The sequence below is a fragment of the Solanum pennellii genome, chromosome 6 (genome assembly GCF_001406875.1).
Source record: "Solanum pennellii chromosome 6, SPENNV200".
In the NCBI taxonomy this organism is placed as follows: domain Eukaryota; kingdom Viridiplantae; phylum Streptophyta; class Magnoliopsida; order Solanales; family Solanaceae; genus Solanum; species Solanum pennellii.
In genome coordinates, this window is record NC_028642.1 from 39260913 (window position 1) to 39277180 (window position 16268).

The following is a 16268-nucleotide window of genomic DNA, read 5'->3' on the forward strand; positions in this document are numbered from 1 at the left end:
TATATATATATATATATATATATTAAATGAGGCTTTAGGGTTAATGATAATATGCTATGTAGTATAATATGCTATGTAGTATGCACTCTATATACTAAGGAGTAAAAGTGTAAGTATTTTAACTCTTAACGAATTAATAGTTTACCAATAAAAAAATTGAGTAATCTATTCTTACATCGATAAATCATTAACTATAAAAATTTAATTATTCACCAATCGTTTAGCCAATAACCTAATACCAATAAGTCAATAGGTCAATTTTACGGTTGACTTTTTTTTTTTATAATTTGATTATAAAACAAATTTAAATTGATGTGGCTGAGCGTGACGACCTGACATACTACACTCACATACAAAAGTGATGTCCTTCATTTTCAATAGATCATTTACGAGTTTAAGGCTTGATATTTAAATTGCTTTGGCATAAAATTCTTTACTTCCAAGTTGATTTTTCTTTTTGATATAAATTTGATTTAATTCAACTTATAATGAATGTCCGACCTTTGATAAGAAATAGAGGAAAAATAACATAAAATAAAGTCTGATATTATTCCGCCTAACACCGAATTAAGAAAAAAATAGACATGTCAAATTAACTCGTGGAAGGAACATAGAGTTGAGAATAATCAATCACACGCTTTGTGATGGGTAATTAAGACCAAAATGTGGAGACTTCATTGGCACCTCCATTCCCACTCATTCGGTCAAATATTAATGTTCATTTTTTCAATTGATATATTTATTAATAAAATAATAATTAATATAGTAATTTATCATTATTTTTTATTAATTATAAATAGATGAATTAAAAATTAAAGATTTTTAAAAAAGTTTTGTCTTTTTTAAAATTAATTAATTAAGGATATAATAGGTAAAAAACTTTTTTTGTCCTTTTTTGATTTATCAAAATAGACTAGTAAAAAAAATTGAACAAGAAATTAGGAACAAAGGAGTACCAAATATTTTCTTTTGAACAACTTTCACGTTTAGCAAATATTAAAATCATATTTGTATGGTATAACAATAATTTGCATAATTGCACTACATAGCAAATTTTATGTTTGGTATGGAGCATTAAATTGTTAAATCGCCGGGGGCATCAGATTTGTATAAAATCGCTGGTAGCCTCTCATCTGTATAAATCGTTGATAACCTCTCTTTTGTATACATCGCAAGCAGCCCCTCAATTCAATTTTTATGTGTTAGTATATCTGCATAAAATTTAAATTTATATATAATTAAATTGAAATAAAACATTTGTATATCAAATCTCTCTCTCGCTTTATAGAAGCACAAATTATAAATTGTATTTTATATAATATGTGTTTGTATAAAGCGAGAAAGAGAAAAAAACAAAAGAGAACTGAGCAGGAAATTTTTTGTATTGTATAATTATAGGTGAAGATATATTATTTGCACGTGCATATACAATTTTATCTCTGTTTATACAAACAGAAACATAATTTATAGATTTGTATAAAATGAGAGAAGCAAGGGAGAGATCGGCGAGCGAGAATTTTCGGGAGAAAGATAAATAACAATAGTTTGCTACCAGTTACAATTAAATCAAACTATGGTTATACTATTTAATTTGAATTAATAATTTTATATTAGATGTAATTTTTCTTTTTTTATTGGAAGTATTATAATAATTCAATTGGAAAAGGAGAATGATCAATATTTTTTACCATAAAAGCATTGGAGTATTAAATATGTTACATGATTTTTTATGCAAGGATGTTAAATAAAAAAAAATATATAAATGTAGTATCACATGTAAGAGAAAATTATTTGAACAAGGTGAGCGCTTTCCTCTTTTCCTTTTCTGATCGGTTAGTTGCTTAGATGCTTTTCATTTTTCTACTTGTATACTACTCATTTGCTTTTTTGTATTGTTTATCTTCTCTTTTGGCATATCCCTGTTCCTTCAGATGAAGTAAACCCACAAAAATTGAAATATGCTTATTGTTAAAATTGAATTGAAGCTTAGGTTAATGGAGTACAAACCAGAAAATTAAAACTTCAATTTTTGATTCAGATTACGATCATCTCTATGCTGTTTTCATGGTATGTTGACTTCTTTGTCTTATTAGTTATTTCTCTACCTACTTTGGCCAGTTCCCTGATTCATACTCATTTGCTCATGTGTGTTTTTTTTGGAAAAAAAGAAATTGGGGAATTGAACCCTCATGTGAAAGTTCATGTAGTTGATCAACTGGGCTATTAAGATTCCCAGACTTATTGTTACTATTATTTTTTAGTTTAGTTTCTATATGTCTATGGTGTGAGAGTGAGATTTAAGGAAATTCATTTAGCTTATTTTATGATAAGTTTGTAGGGTTTTTATGTGTTTTAGTTTTGTTAACCTGTTTGCTTGGTCTTGTAACTAGCCAGATCTCTTTTTTTGTACCAGAAATGTGGAAGCGTTTGATTATTAGCTTTCTTAATTTTCAGATTTAGATGCTTATTTTGTTCGCCCCCATTCAAGCGGAAAAGCTGTAGATAATGATCTGTAAAGTTTAATATTTTGACTGTGAATCCAAAAAAAATTCAAATGGCATCTGTTGGCAATGGTGAACATCCTGGTATTGTTGAGGAACCTATGAGTAAGGCTCATGTACCTCTGAATGTTTCAACATCTCAAAGGGGACTTGTAAGTAATGAAAATTCTCAGAGCAATTTCCAGGATAGTACTCTTGCTATTCCCAAGAGGCTAAAGTTCCTCAACTTTGGTAATTTGGGTTCTCCATCGTTAAAGTTTCAACAGATAGCTGATCAAAGAGATGATTTTTCTCGAACTGTACCTTCTTCTAGCAGCCTTCATCTCCGTCAACGTATTACTAGACTATTTTCACGGAAATTGGATTGGCCAGCTCTTAGGAAAATGTGCAAAGAGTGGTTCAGAAACCCGCTGAATATTGTACTGTTTATCTGGATTGTATGTGTAGCTGTTTCTGGTGCAATTTTGTTTCTTGTGATGACGGGGATGTTGAACCATGCCATCCCTAAAAAATCTATGAGAGATACATGGTTTGAAGTGAATAACCAAATTCTTAATGCATTGTTTACTCTCATGTGTCTATACCAGCACCCACAAAGGCTATATCACTTTGTTCTTTTAATGCGATGGAGGCCAGAAGACATTTCCAGGCTGAGAAAGGTTTACTGCAAAAATGGAACTTATAAGCCCCATGAATGGACACACATGATGGTGGTTGTCGCATTACTTAATCTCAACTGTTTTGCTCAATATGCTCTGTGTGGGCTTAATTTGGGTTACAAGAGGTCAGTAAGACCAGCTATTGGGGTAGGAATATGTATCTCAGTTGCAATTGGTGCACCTGCCATTGCTGGAATTTACTGTATGCTCAGCCCTCTAGGAAAAGATTATGATACTGAGTTAGACGAGGAAGCACAACTTCGAACAACAGCCGAGAGCAGCAGTGCTAGCCAACTGAGAAGAAAAGCATTGGAAAAGAGATTTTCTTTTGCATCCGATGAAGGGAGACTTGTTGAAACTAGACCACAATGGAGTGGAGGGATTCTCGATTTTTGGGATGATATTTCTTTGGCATATCTCTCTTTGTTCTGCAGTTTTTGTGTTTTTGGTTGGAATATGGAGAGACTTGGGTTTGGAAATATGTATGTTCATATTGCAACTTTTCTTCTGTTCTGTATGGCTCCTTTCTGGATCTTCAATTTGGCTGCTGTTAATATTGACAGTGATACTGTCAGGGGGATATTAGGAGTTACTGGGATTTTTCTTTGTCTGTTTGGGTTACTGTACGGTGGCTTTTGGAGGATTCAGATGAGAAAAAGATACAATTTGCCTCCTTACAATACTTGTTGTGGTAAACCTTCTGTTGCTGACTGTGCACTGTGGCTTTTCTGCTGTTGGTGCTCTCTTGCTCAGGAAGTAAGGACCGGAAATTCCTATGACATCGTGGAAGATAAATTTTGTAGGAAACTAGATGAAAGTATATCACCATTGCCTCGTGAGGATGGGCTATATAATACTTCAGGTCCTCCTCTTGCAAACAACTCCTCTTCACTTCCAATTGTAAAAAGCAGAACCCCAAACCCCAGCAGATTTGCAGATGAAGTTCATAATCATGATAGACAGCAACCCTTCGTGGAAGATGAGTCTCATACAAGAGGTCAAAATGCGATAACGGTACCACCTACTCCTTCAGTTATACAAAGAGAAGATGCGTAGCACAACAGTTTTGCAGTGTTGTGACAACCTGAACCATAAATTGTAAGCTTGCCTGCCCAATTTTCATTTTAGCTATAGGTATTTTGTATTTCTACATTTTAAATATGTTGTACAAGTGTTGGTTGTGATCATCATGTTTAAATATTATTCTCTTTAATATTGTTGCAGTACTCTGTTTCTTTGACATTTTTAGTCAGTGTTTTTATGCTTCTAGGCAGCCCGTTTAACTTATTTTGATCAGTGAGTCCCGCTTTTAATTGGTCACTCAGGTGAAAAATCTTTTCACTTAATAAGGCATTATGATGATGAGAAATCCCATTCTACAAAAACTTCTTTCAGTTTACTCTTGTTGGGAGTTGGGACTTAGGAGGAGTTGTTGTTACTCTCGAATCTGGTATACAAGATTTACTTCCTCATCTCCCTTATGGTGCCACCTTATTAGAGTTGTTGGGAAGATAATTGGCCCCTTTCTTTTCTTAATCCTTATAAGAAGGACCTTCTTTTGATGAACGTGAAGAGAAATAATGGAAGTGAGGAGTTATTGAAAAAAGACTTGCTTGAGAAGATTGACTTTGATATGCTGAATTAGTGAAGAAGATTTCTCTCAACATTATGATATTATAAAGTACTAAAGTAGTACTCCCATTTTGTTCTATATGGTGTGTTTGACCGAATACACTTCGAATTAATAGGCGAAAAAATTAGTTTAAATAGAAAGCGTCCTATCGAAGTCAATATTCAAATAGTTAAATAAGTTAAAACTCTTAAAAGTTCTGAAAGTTGTATAAAGTAATTTTAATTAGTGGAATGACGTCAAATATTACGCAATATTCCAAATGGAAAGAACTCATATATAGATCAGAGTGGAGAGAGTATTAGCACAACAAATGTTAGAGTTGTGAGAGAAGGGAAAGCTCGGTGTTTAAACGAATGGTCAAGTAATATGGGGCAGACAAAAAGGCATGCCATGACAACTTATTTAGAACAAAGGGACTATAACATAACTCAAATAGATTTAGTTTATCCTTCTTTTGCCATCTTATATGTTAGTTCTCTAATATGCATAATGTTGCTGATATGCCACGGCAGCTTCTGTTCTTCTACTCTGAGGTGATGTTCCAAGGACTCGTATTTTCCAATTTCTTTTAACTATTAGTATAACTTGAATTTGTGATGTTTTTGTCATTATTGAATATTAATTACTTTACTTCTTTGTTGATAATGAAGTATGAGTGACTTCTTTAGCGACTTATTGGGCTGTAATGAGTTTTCCCGGACTCGAAAAATTTCTTCATAGAAAAATGTTAAATTGTCCAGCTTTTGATGGCTTATCTCAATTATAGCATATTGAATTGTTCGAGAATTAGATCGTTATTTAGTCCTTCTGTATCCTTTTTACTTTTAGAACCCTGCTCGATCTTGAGATTCTACTGACTTGTCTGAACAGACCAAACTTGATCTAATTTTAAGGAGATCAACTTTGACTAGATTTTGTACAATGCTCTATTCAAACAAATGTTATATATGATAAAATCATATGTAATGAGAAATGGGTATCTGAATAACTAGGAGGAATCTCTTGCTTGAAGTCTGCTAACTAACCATCCGCTATTGAGCATTTTCCACCATTTGTCCGTGAATGTGCTATCTGACCTGTATCTTTAGTGATTGAGAAAATTCATGGCATTTAAATTTGTGCGTATTGCATCTGCAACCAATTTTTTCTCATTAATATATTTTCTCGACTTCTTTTTGGAAATATAATTGTCTAGGATGTTCCTTATATGTAAATTTGGCACAAGATGGACCTGAATAGATGGGAATGGATATAATTGTTTTATATAGCTGATCTCAACTAGTTCAGGATTGAGGCATTGTTGGTCGATTGTCATGGTTGAATGATTTATCGTTACTTATAAGGAATTTTTATCAGTCATCACGATAAAAATATTCTATTTTGAAAGAAACAGGAGGTTATTGAGAATATCCACTCAATTACACAATCATTAAGAATATTTTACACTTGATAGTAATTCTATTAAAAATGAACCTACCGTGAAAGCTCAAGATGGGGAATAGCCTTTTTATATATTTTGGAAACAAGTTATAGATATAGCACCAAAGCCTAAATCAACCTCAAAAAGCTAGCTCAAGAGGGAAAGATTGCACAAGTCCATGTAAGGAGACCAATTGCCCATCCCACTACCCATGTGGGATACTTACCACCCCCGTCATGCCTAGGGCTGGAAGACTAGTGCGTGGATTAAGAACAACATCGGTGGTGAACATGAATTTGGATGGACCTGGCTCTCTGGTACCATGATAGATATAGCACTTGGGCCTAACTCAATCTCAATAGCTATCTTAGGAGGGGAGGGTTTGCCAAGTCTACATAAGAAGATCAATTGCCCCATCCCACTACCAATTTGGTGGGATGCTTAACAACAAGAAATACTAAACATCATTGGAAGTGTAAACAATTGTTTGAATTGTGACACTGGAATAGTGAACTTCCACTGAAAAGAAAAAGTGCCAACACTGTTCCCTCTGGAAAATCTCTGGTAATTGCACATCATAAGGAAGTGTTTCTTTTAGTAGAAAGAATATATTCTCATCAGCTGAAAGAGGTATTGTGAAGCAAATGTTAACAACATCAACATAGAATGATAAGAAACTAAAAAGTTGCCGAGTTAGAATTCAATGTTTAGATGAATCACTCAATACCTAGACCATGATACCATGATGAAAAAGAAGAGATTAAAAGGTTTTAGGAATGCTTTCTTGAAAAGTCATTGGAAAATTGGTCAGAATAGTAGTTGAAAGAGAGTGAAAAAGAATAATTGCTAAAAAAGACACATGGTACCATCGAAATACTCAAAATAGAAATAAGAATGGTGCTGCTTTGAACGTTGACCCAAAAGGAATAAAACTAGTTAATTGTGAACTTATGAAAAGAAAGGAACACTTTGGTCGGACAAGAAGCATAAGGTCGCCTGCCACTGGACGAAAGTGATGTAAGTCTCTTCTAAGATTGTAGATCTTTGATGCCATGGTAAAATTCTACTTGGTAGCATAGCTTAATCAACTTGATTAACATATTCTAGCAATTATTAATGATTCTCGACTTTCAACATCACTCCTCAAGTTGGTATTGTATTGGGTCCATCTTTTACAAAAAGCAGAATTAGTAGATCATGATACTACTCTGGCTGCAATTCGCGATAAAGCACATGGCAATTATTGCCTTTGTATTAATTGCAGAAATCCATATTTACTTTGTTGCAGGGTATTTTCTGCTTTATGCCAAAGAATTGTTTTACTTTCTGTTGTTGTTCATATAATATGTCGTATAAGTGGTTGGTGAAAATGTCATATAGTCTATACAAAAGCTACTTGTGTATGTGGCTTAAGTTTCTTCCTTGCCTTAAAAGTTAGTGCTATAAAGCAGTTTGTTTGAATCTATTGTCCTGCCGGAATAACATGTATTTTTTCCTTAACTTGTTAAGGAGTAAATAGTAACCTATGCTAGAATGACAACAGAGAAAAGTTTAAGAAATACACATTACACATGCTTATGATAGGAAAGGCTTATGTTAATCTTTAGTTTTCTGTGCTTAGAAAGTGTGTTGTATCTGGAGAATCTCACTTATAGTTTGTTGCTTGTAAATGACACTAAAGATATCAATATTCACCTAGCATGTACACACTTCTTGGCGACAATAGAAATATAACTGGGATTGTGTTTAGAAAAACTGAAACTGAAGCCCCTCCATTGATAGAGGATTTAACTGTTAGATATATCATATTCATTTGTGAAGATTTTCAGTCAACAATGGATCTGTAGAAAACTCAAAAAAGAAAGCTAACAGCGGGTTTCTCTTAGAAATATCTTTTAGTATGTGTTGGAAATGAAGAGCACCTTTTTTGATCTGCTTATGGTATATTCTGACATTCGTAAGTTCCAAATATTCCGGTGCTTGTGATTACTATTTCTAAATTGATTAGTCTTGAAGCTTCTTTTTGTTTCTGTATAGATAAAAAGTATCTATACCACTGTCCCTAGATCAAGTTCCAGAGATGCCTCATCGCTATCTTAGAGGGCAGCTTGAAATTTGACCTCAATTAGACTTGCATGTATATTGCACAAGGCTTCCAACTGCTCCACTACTTGAGTAAAAATATAATGTTATATTTGTCATCCAGCATCAGTTCTAGTACAAGATTGTGTATATGTTAGGGGTATATACCATTAACCATACCTTTAGATATGGTTTATTCTAAAAACTGTCATGATTAAAAAACTAAGTGGGAGATTATTGGGATATATTCTATTAAGTACTAATCAGATATAGTATTTATATATTACAGAAAAATTGTTTTTTTCTTTCAAATTTCGATGAAGTTTTAAATATATCATGTATTCGTATGTGTCTGAAGTCTACTGGCTCAAATCAATCAGAATTCATTCCTGGACCTAATAAAGGGCAAGGTTACCCGTTGATGTAATGAGATATCAGGATTAATTATTACAGCAAGCAATCTAACCTTTCCAGTAATTCTGGCTCATGGCATGTTAATTGTCTCTTTCAAAGACTAGAAACTTTACTTATTGGCTTCTCAAGTTAATGAAAGGTTCAATACTGGCCATAAATGTGGAAAAGGAACCTTAAGAATTCCACTTTCATACTATATATTATAAGCAATCTAACATTTTTTTTTATTTCAATATTGGCTTCCCTTTCTGTTTGTTTGTTTGTTTGTTTATGTGAGTGAGATTCATAATGAAACTCCATTTTTCTTTTTGTGTCTATTATTAGTTTAGGGAGTAGATAGTATACATGGAACTTCCCTTTTCATCAACTTAATATTAGTTGTTCCATTTGCCTTTTTGAGGTTTTGTCGTAAGCTAATACCGTTGTTATTCTATAATTTTCTGGAGACATGTATGCTTAAGTGAAGATAATTAATTAATTAGTTAAGCATATGCCTTGCAACAAATGCAAACAGACAACTTTAAATAAGATAATGCAGAAGCTTTCCTGAGATGACGTTTACTAGTAATATATTCCTAATTCCAATTCTACTTGCTAGTCTTTTGAGGTGACGTATTTGATAGGTTTAGTGGCGGAATTAGAATTTCGGGTGTCAAAGTATGAAAAAGTAAAATTGTCTAGAAGTCAAACAATGTAATGTATATCATAATTTCTTTTTATCTAGAGATATAATGTTATTTTTTGATGAACAGGTATCGATCGGCGCTCTTCAGCTATGCTTCGCCATTTATTGGCATATCCCTCGACTATTATTTAACAAAAACTTTTGGTGCTTGCTCATTCATTTTTTAATTTATTGGGGAATTTTTACACCTATTTTATTTAGAAGTTGGTCATTTTTATAAGAAAGATAATATTGGCAAAATGGTCAATTTTATAAGAAAGATTTCATTAAATTTCTAATATTGTTTACCAGTACAAGTATATAGTAACTCTATTTGTCAAAATTAAGGCTCGTTTGACCTTATTTGGAGTTTTGATTTGAAATTTTTGTTTATATATGACATTTGAACAAAATGTAAATTTCAATTTTTGAATAAAACTAGTATAAAGGTGATGTATGCTTTAGTTTCTGAACTATTCGGGCACCAATGTTTCAAAAGTATCACCGACAATGTTTCAAAAGTATCACCGAAGGTATCTGCACATATTTATGATAGTTCGGGATGTATTTATCTTTTTCCATAGTTTGACTCAAAAATGTCCTTACTGTCAATATTTTGGTTCAAAAATACTCTTAAACTATGCAAAAAGAAATAAAATGTCCTCCATTTGAAGTTCGATCCAAGAATGCTCTTGTTGTCAATACTTTGGTCGAAAAATGTCCTTATTGTTATTTAATGGGTAAAAAATGTTCATTTGCAAAAAAATATATTATTATCATCATCTTTTTAAGACATTCTTTTTCAAAAATGTTTTTTTTTTAAAAAAGCAAATTTTTATCTTACTTCAATTAAGAAAAAAAAATAAAAAATAAAAATATTTTTATTTATTATCATTATATAAATTTAAATTAATGATGGGTATATGATGAGATTATATATATATACATATATATTATCTATCGAAAGAGTACATGAAGTTATTCTATTTTACTTGATAAAATGAGATTAATAGAAAAAAATATTTCTTACATTTTTATTTGATAAAGTTTAGAAGAAAGAAAACAAGAATATTGTTCTATAATAATATTTTGATTAGGAAGATGTGTTTAAAAAGAAAAAAAAATTTATTCGGAAAAGGGTATTTTTGATCCATGTTGTAACTATAAAGTCATTTATGGACCAAAAAGTATTGACTGCAAGGGGCATCTTTGAACCAAAATATTGACGGTAAGGAAATTTTTGAGCCAAATGATAAACGGAGGACATTTTTGTTCCTTTCACATAGTTTAATGACATTTTTGACCTTTTCCCATTAAGTTATTATGCCTCTTGTGACTATACTAACTTTCAGTTTGGATTGACTTATTTTAGGTGCTTATAAGTCAAAATAACTTGTAATCAGTTTTGAAGTGTTTGGGTAAAGTTAAAAATTGCTTATAAGCACTTTTTTAAAAGTCAAAATAACAAAAATAAACCAAAAATCAATCCAAACAGGCCTTAAATAAGGAAAGGTCAACTATTGTCCCTAAAAGAGCCCGAATATCGCCTAAATCAGTGCAAGATGGTACCCATAAGGAAGTTATGAAGAAACCTTACCCCTAAAACAAGAACCAGGTTCTTGTAAGTTGGTTTACAGCAGAACACAAACACTTTTGAAACTAAAAACCTTCCTCAATCGAGGAAGGAAAAACCTTGTTTTATTAATTCAACTTGATGATTTTATGATTACAACTCAATAATCAATAACCTCACCACTAAAACAACTCTCGATTAATTATAATCGACTAACTCTACTCTCCAAGAGGCCAAACCCACCTCTTGTTACAAACTTAACCAAAACTCGACTCTACGAGAAGTCAAACCCACCTCTTGTACAAAGAAACCTAACTAGCGACTCAAACAATGAATCGAAAAAACAGTTTACACGTTCAAGACTTTCTAACTCAAGAATTTCTTGAAATTTGTAACAATCTTGATCTCACAGGCTTTTACGTGATAAATGACTCTCTCTTTCTCTTCAATGTAAAAGTCTTGGCTTGCTCTTCTGCGTTTGATTTCTTTTTATAGACTTCTCGTGCCTTGTGTCCTTATCAAATAAGGTAAGGAAGTTACAATTGTAGTTAAACAAGGAGTACTAAGTTTGCCTTTTATTGTACAATCCTTTTTCTACACAACTTCCTTGCTTAATAAAACATGTTAAAGTTCCCTTATTTGTTTCAACTTGTGTTTTCAGCATCTTGAGCACTTTTACGTTTAATCACTTAATTCCTGTGGCTACTTAATTCTGGCGGCTGCGACAATTCTGGGCATACTCATATATGTATATATTTGCATTTATTGTCTATCATCAAAACACACATATTGTAGGCTTGTAGAATTATCATATTCCATCATATTCCCCCCTTTTTGATGAAGACAAACATGTGTGATGCAACATATAATATTCTTCCCCCTTTTGACAAATCAAAAAGAGTTTAATAACCATAAAAGAACCAGACAGAATCCACAGCAACAATTTAAGCTCAATCAGTTGAGCCACAAAAAAAAATGTTGTCAACACAAAATGAAATAACAAAACAGAGTTAACAATCCAAAAAGAACCAGGTGCATACTAAGTGCTTTTTAAGTTGAAGATTGGCTAGGCTTGGTGGAGGCAGAAGCAAGCATATCAAGCACTCTGTCAACCCCTGCATTGTTACAAGTTGCTGTTGCACCAACTGATCTTTCAGACGATTAATCTCAGCATGGGAAGTGCGAAGTTCAGCACGCAAAGCCTGGTTTTCCAATTCAAGGGTGGAAGATTTGTCTTCTGCAACTTTGAGTTCCCTAAGTAATTGGGCAACAGGACCAGAGGAACATGGAGAAGCATTAGCAACCTGCTCCGATTCCATGGGAATGCCACAATCAGCAAGAATTGACTGTAAACATGTCTCTGCGAGTCAAAACCCGTCCTTCTCCCAATGGTACCTCAAACGCATTAAACACTATGGTTAAAAGATTACCAAATGCCAATTGATGAGAACCAAGTTGAGGATCAACAATTCGAGCGAAATGTTTGATAATTAGTGTGGGCCAATCAATATGTTCTTTACATTCAAGAGCATTCATAAGTCCCATGTCCCTTATAGAAGCAATATGACGATGGTGACCCCTGCATAATATCCCTTTGTGCACTATTTCAAATAGAAGCTTATGAACTGGTCCCATGACTCCTTTTAACACAGTCTGAGCCCTAGAGGTGATCCTTCCTTGAGAAAACTTGGCTGGAAGACCAGAGTGCTCATGAAAAACCCAACAATAGTCAGTAATACCCACAGATGGTATGTGTAAAACTTCACCAAGCTTAGTTGCATCAAAGATAATCTCTACTCCCTTCACACTAGAAGATACCACATCCCCTTTCAATATCTTTAAATTTGTGTAAAAATCTACTACTTCTTGTTCGTAAATCAGATTAGGTTCAAGAAATAACTCTTCCCACCCCTAAAACCGTAGTAGTTCACAGACCTGTTTGACTATGTCCATTGATAGGATATCAGGATGAAAAGTTCTACCCCTAAGCACCGTTTTAGTTTGAAAATACTTTTTCTTCCCAACTTTGAGAAATTTGTCCATGTTTCTTTTTGCCAATTTTGATTTAGACTGAGGAGTTTCAGAACTTTTAACCTCAGAGCAGTCATTAGATTCAGAATCAAGAATCATTGGGGAAACAGACGAATGAACATGAGACTTACCCAGGCGACGACGCTTCGCATTAGATGTCGCAACACCAGTCGGTTTGACTATATTCGCACTTCGAGTCACTGGTTTGTGCGGACAGACTTGTTTGACTGCAATATTTTTACGTGGCCGTCTTGGTTTCTGGGGATGAAATGTGCTGAGTGGAATATCATCAGTGTTTAGTGATTGTGAGGATGGTGGTAGAGGGGATGTAGATAGGGTTTGAGGAATGGGTTTCTGAGATGGAGAAGAAATGAAGATGTTAGTGGTGGTGGGAATGGGTGTTTCTGTGGATGTTGGTGGCGGTGAGATGGGCTGATTTAGAATTGTTTTGTCTGAATTTGGGAAAGACGGAGAGGGAGTGAACGGTTCGTACGTGGGTCGATTTTTAGGAGGCGAGGTGAGGGATGTTGTATCGGTGGAGGGATTTTCTTCCCCCTGAGAAAATGCATTGTCAGATGAATTTTCATTGTCTGAGTATGCAACAAGAGGATTAAGCATGGTGATGAATGTTTGGAGTTTCTGAAAAAATGGAAGAAGAGAAAGAGTTGGTCACCTTTTGGAAGATGTATTTTATTGGGAACGGTTGGGGGTGTTGTATTCGAAGGGTTTTAGCAATTATGATGGGCTGTCATTGAAGAGACGTGTGAATTGACAGTTTGCACTTACTTTTCAGACGAGTGACATATGAGAGAGAAAGAGAAATAGTTCCTTTTCAAGTACTGATTTCCCGCGCTGGTGTAAAGTTGTTTAAGAATAATAGATTAGACCAGGTTCTGATATCCTGAGAGCCTAGTGAGGCGGTACTCCTGTGTCATATTTTTGTTTGAATTTGATCAGTCTTGAAAGATGAGTCCTAGCGAGAGTCAATTTTTCTGAAATGGTTATCTTCCTAGCGCTTTGGTGAAAATATCAGCAACTTGGTCCTCAATTTTGCAGAATGTCATCAGTATGAACCCCTTTTCAACATTATCCCGAAGAAAGTGATGTCTAATATCTATGTGTTTGGTACGTTTGTGTTGAACTGGGTTTTTGGCCATATTCATAGCACTGGTATTATCACAAAAGATGGGGATACAACCAGTTTTTGTACCAAAATCTTTAAGCTGTTGTTTTATCCAAAGAAGTTCGACACAACATGAAGCAGCTGCCACGTACTCAGCCTCAGCAGTGGATAAGGCAACTGAATTTTGTTTTCTAGTTGCGCAGGATATTAAGCATGGTCCTAAGAAGTGTGCCATTCCAGAGGTGCTTTTTCTATCCACCATATGTCCTGCATAGTCTGCATCAGCGAATCCCTTTAGATTGAATGAGTCTCCGGTTGGATACCAGAGAACCAGGTTCATTGTGCCTTTCTGATATCGCAGAATTCTTTTGACAGTCTTTAGATGTGATTCCTTGGGACAAGACTGAAAACGTGCACATAGACCAACACTGAACACAATATCAGGCCTGCTGGCAGTGAGGTATAGGAGTGATCCAATCATCCCTTTGTATCTAGTGTCATTTACTGGTGAACCTGGTTCATCTTTATCAAGTTCTGTTGTTGTCCCAATGGGTGTGTCATTTGTCTTGGCTTCATTCATATCATATTTCTTCAGTAGTTCCTTGATGTATTTTTGTTGATGAATTGATGTACCTGCTGGGGTTTGTTTAATTTGGAGTCCTAAGAAGAAGTTTAGTTCTCCCATCATACTCATCTCAAAATCACTATTCATTAGTTGAGAAAACTCCACCCCATGTGAGTCATTAGTTCCTCCAAATATGATATCATCTACATACACTTGAAGGATGAATAGATCTTCACCTTGTTTTCGAAGAAACAATGTATTATCAATTTTGTCTCTTGTGTATCCATGTGTGAGAAGAAAGGTGGACAATCGATCATACCATGCTCTTGGTGCTTGCTTTAGCCCATAAAGTGCTTTGTCTAATTTGTATACGTAATCAGGATACTTGGTATTTTCAAAATCGGGAGGTTGTTTCACATATACCTCTTCTTGTAGATAACCATTTAAAAAGGCACTTTTGACATCCATCTGATAGAGTTTGAATTCCATATGAGCGGCATATGCTATCAATATTCTAATTGCTTCAATTCTTGCCACGGGTGCGAAGGTTTCATCGTAGTCTATTCCTTCTTCTTGGTTATACCCCTGTACAACTAACCTGGCTTTGTTGCGTATGATTTGTCCTTGTTCATCAAGCTTATTCCTAAATACCTACCTTGTTCCTATTATTGTTCTGTTTTGAGGTTTTGGGACCAGATTCCATACTTTGCTTCGTTCAAACTGATTTAGTTCCTCTTGCATAACACTAATCCAATCAGAGTCTGATAGTGCTTCTTTTATATTTTTTTGGCTCAATCAGGGATACATAGGCAGAAAAAGCACACATACTGCGTAATTTGGATCTTGTTGAAATGCTTGAATTAAGAGGAGTAAGAATGTTTTGTAAAGGATGTGAGCTTTGATTCTTCCAACTATGAGTTTGGATGTTGGCAGGTTCCTCAGACGCAGTAGGACCTGTTTCAGTAGTATACTTATCTTCTGTTTCAGGTGTTTTATGAGAGGATACGATTTCTTCTTCCATATTTTTGAATCTGATGACCTTGAACAGATGACTTCATTCTGTTCATCCTCTGAATTACCTTCAATTTCACTATTACTTTCATTAAAGACGACATGAACACTTTTTTCTACACGGTTTGTTCTTTTATTAAGTACCTTGTAGGCTTTGCTTTGTGAAGAATAACCCAGAATATTCCTTCATCACTCTTGGCATCAAATTTTCCTAAGTTGTCTTTGTCATTGTTGTGTATAAAGCATACACACCCAAAGGCCCTAAGATGTCCCAAATTTGGTTTTCTCCCTTTTAGTAATTCATATGGTGTTTTGTTTAATACTGATCTGATCATGCATCTATTTATGAGATAGTACCCTATGTTTACTGCTTCGGCCCAATAGGATTTTGGAAGTTTTCTTGAGATCAACATTGTTCTTGCGATATCTTCCAGTGTTCTATTTTTTCGCTCAACTACGCCGTTCTGTTGTTGTGTTCTAGGTGTTGAAAAATTATGCTCGATCCTATTTGAAATACTAAATTGTAGGAATTGTGAATTTTAAAATTCTAGTCCATGGTCAGATCGAATGCTAATTATTTCTTTGTTGAATT

The 16268-nt window shown here is 34.2% G+C and overlaps 1 protein-coding gene across 3 annotated transcripts; it reads left to right on the forward strand.

Annotated features, from left to right (window-relative positions):
- Positions 1-1714: 1714 nt before the first annotated feature.
- LOC107021045 lies at positions 1715-4408 on the forward strand. Of its 3 annotated transcripts, none has more exons than XM_015221617.2 (2): positions 1715-1800; positions 2455-4408. In XM_015221617.2, the coding sequence occupies exon 2, from the start codon at positions 2555-2557 to the stop codon at positions 4214-4216; it is 1662 nt and encodes a 553-aa protein (XP_015077103.1). In that variant the 5' UTR covers positions 1715-1800; positions 2455-2554; the 3' UTR covers positions 4217-4408. The 3 variants fall into 3 exon arrangements, with proteins under 3 accessions (XP_015077103.1, XP_015077102.1, XP_015077100.1); XM_015221616.2 differs by having other exon boundaries at positions 1749-1832; XM_015221614.2 differs by lacking the exon at positions 1715-1800 and adding an exon at positions 1839-2067.
- Positions 4409-16268: the final 11860 nt, after the last annotated feature.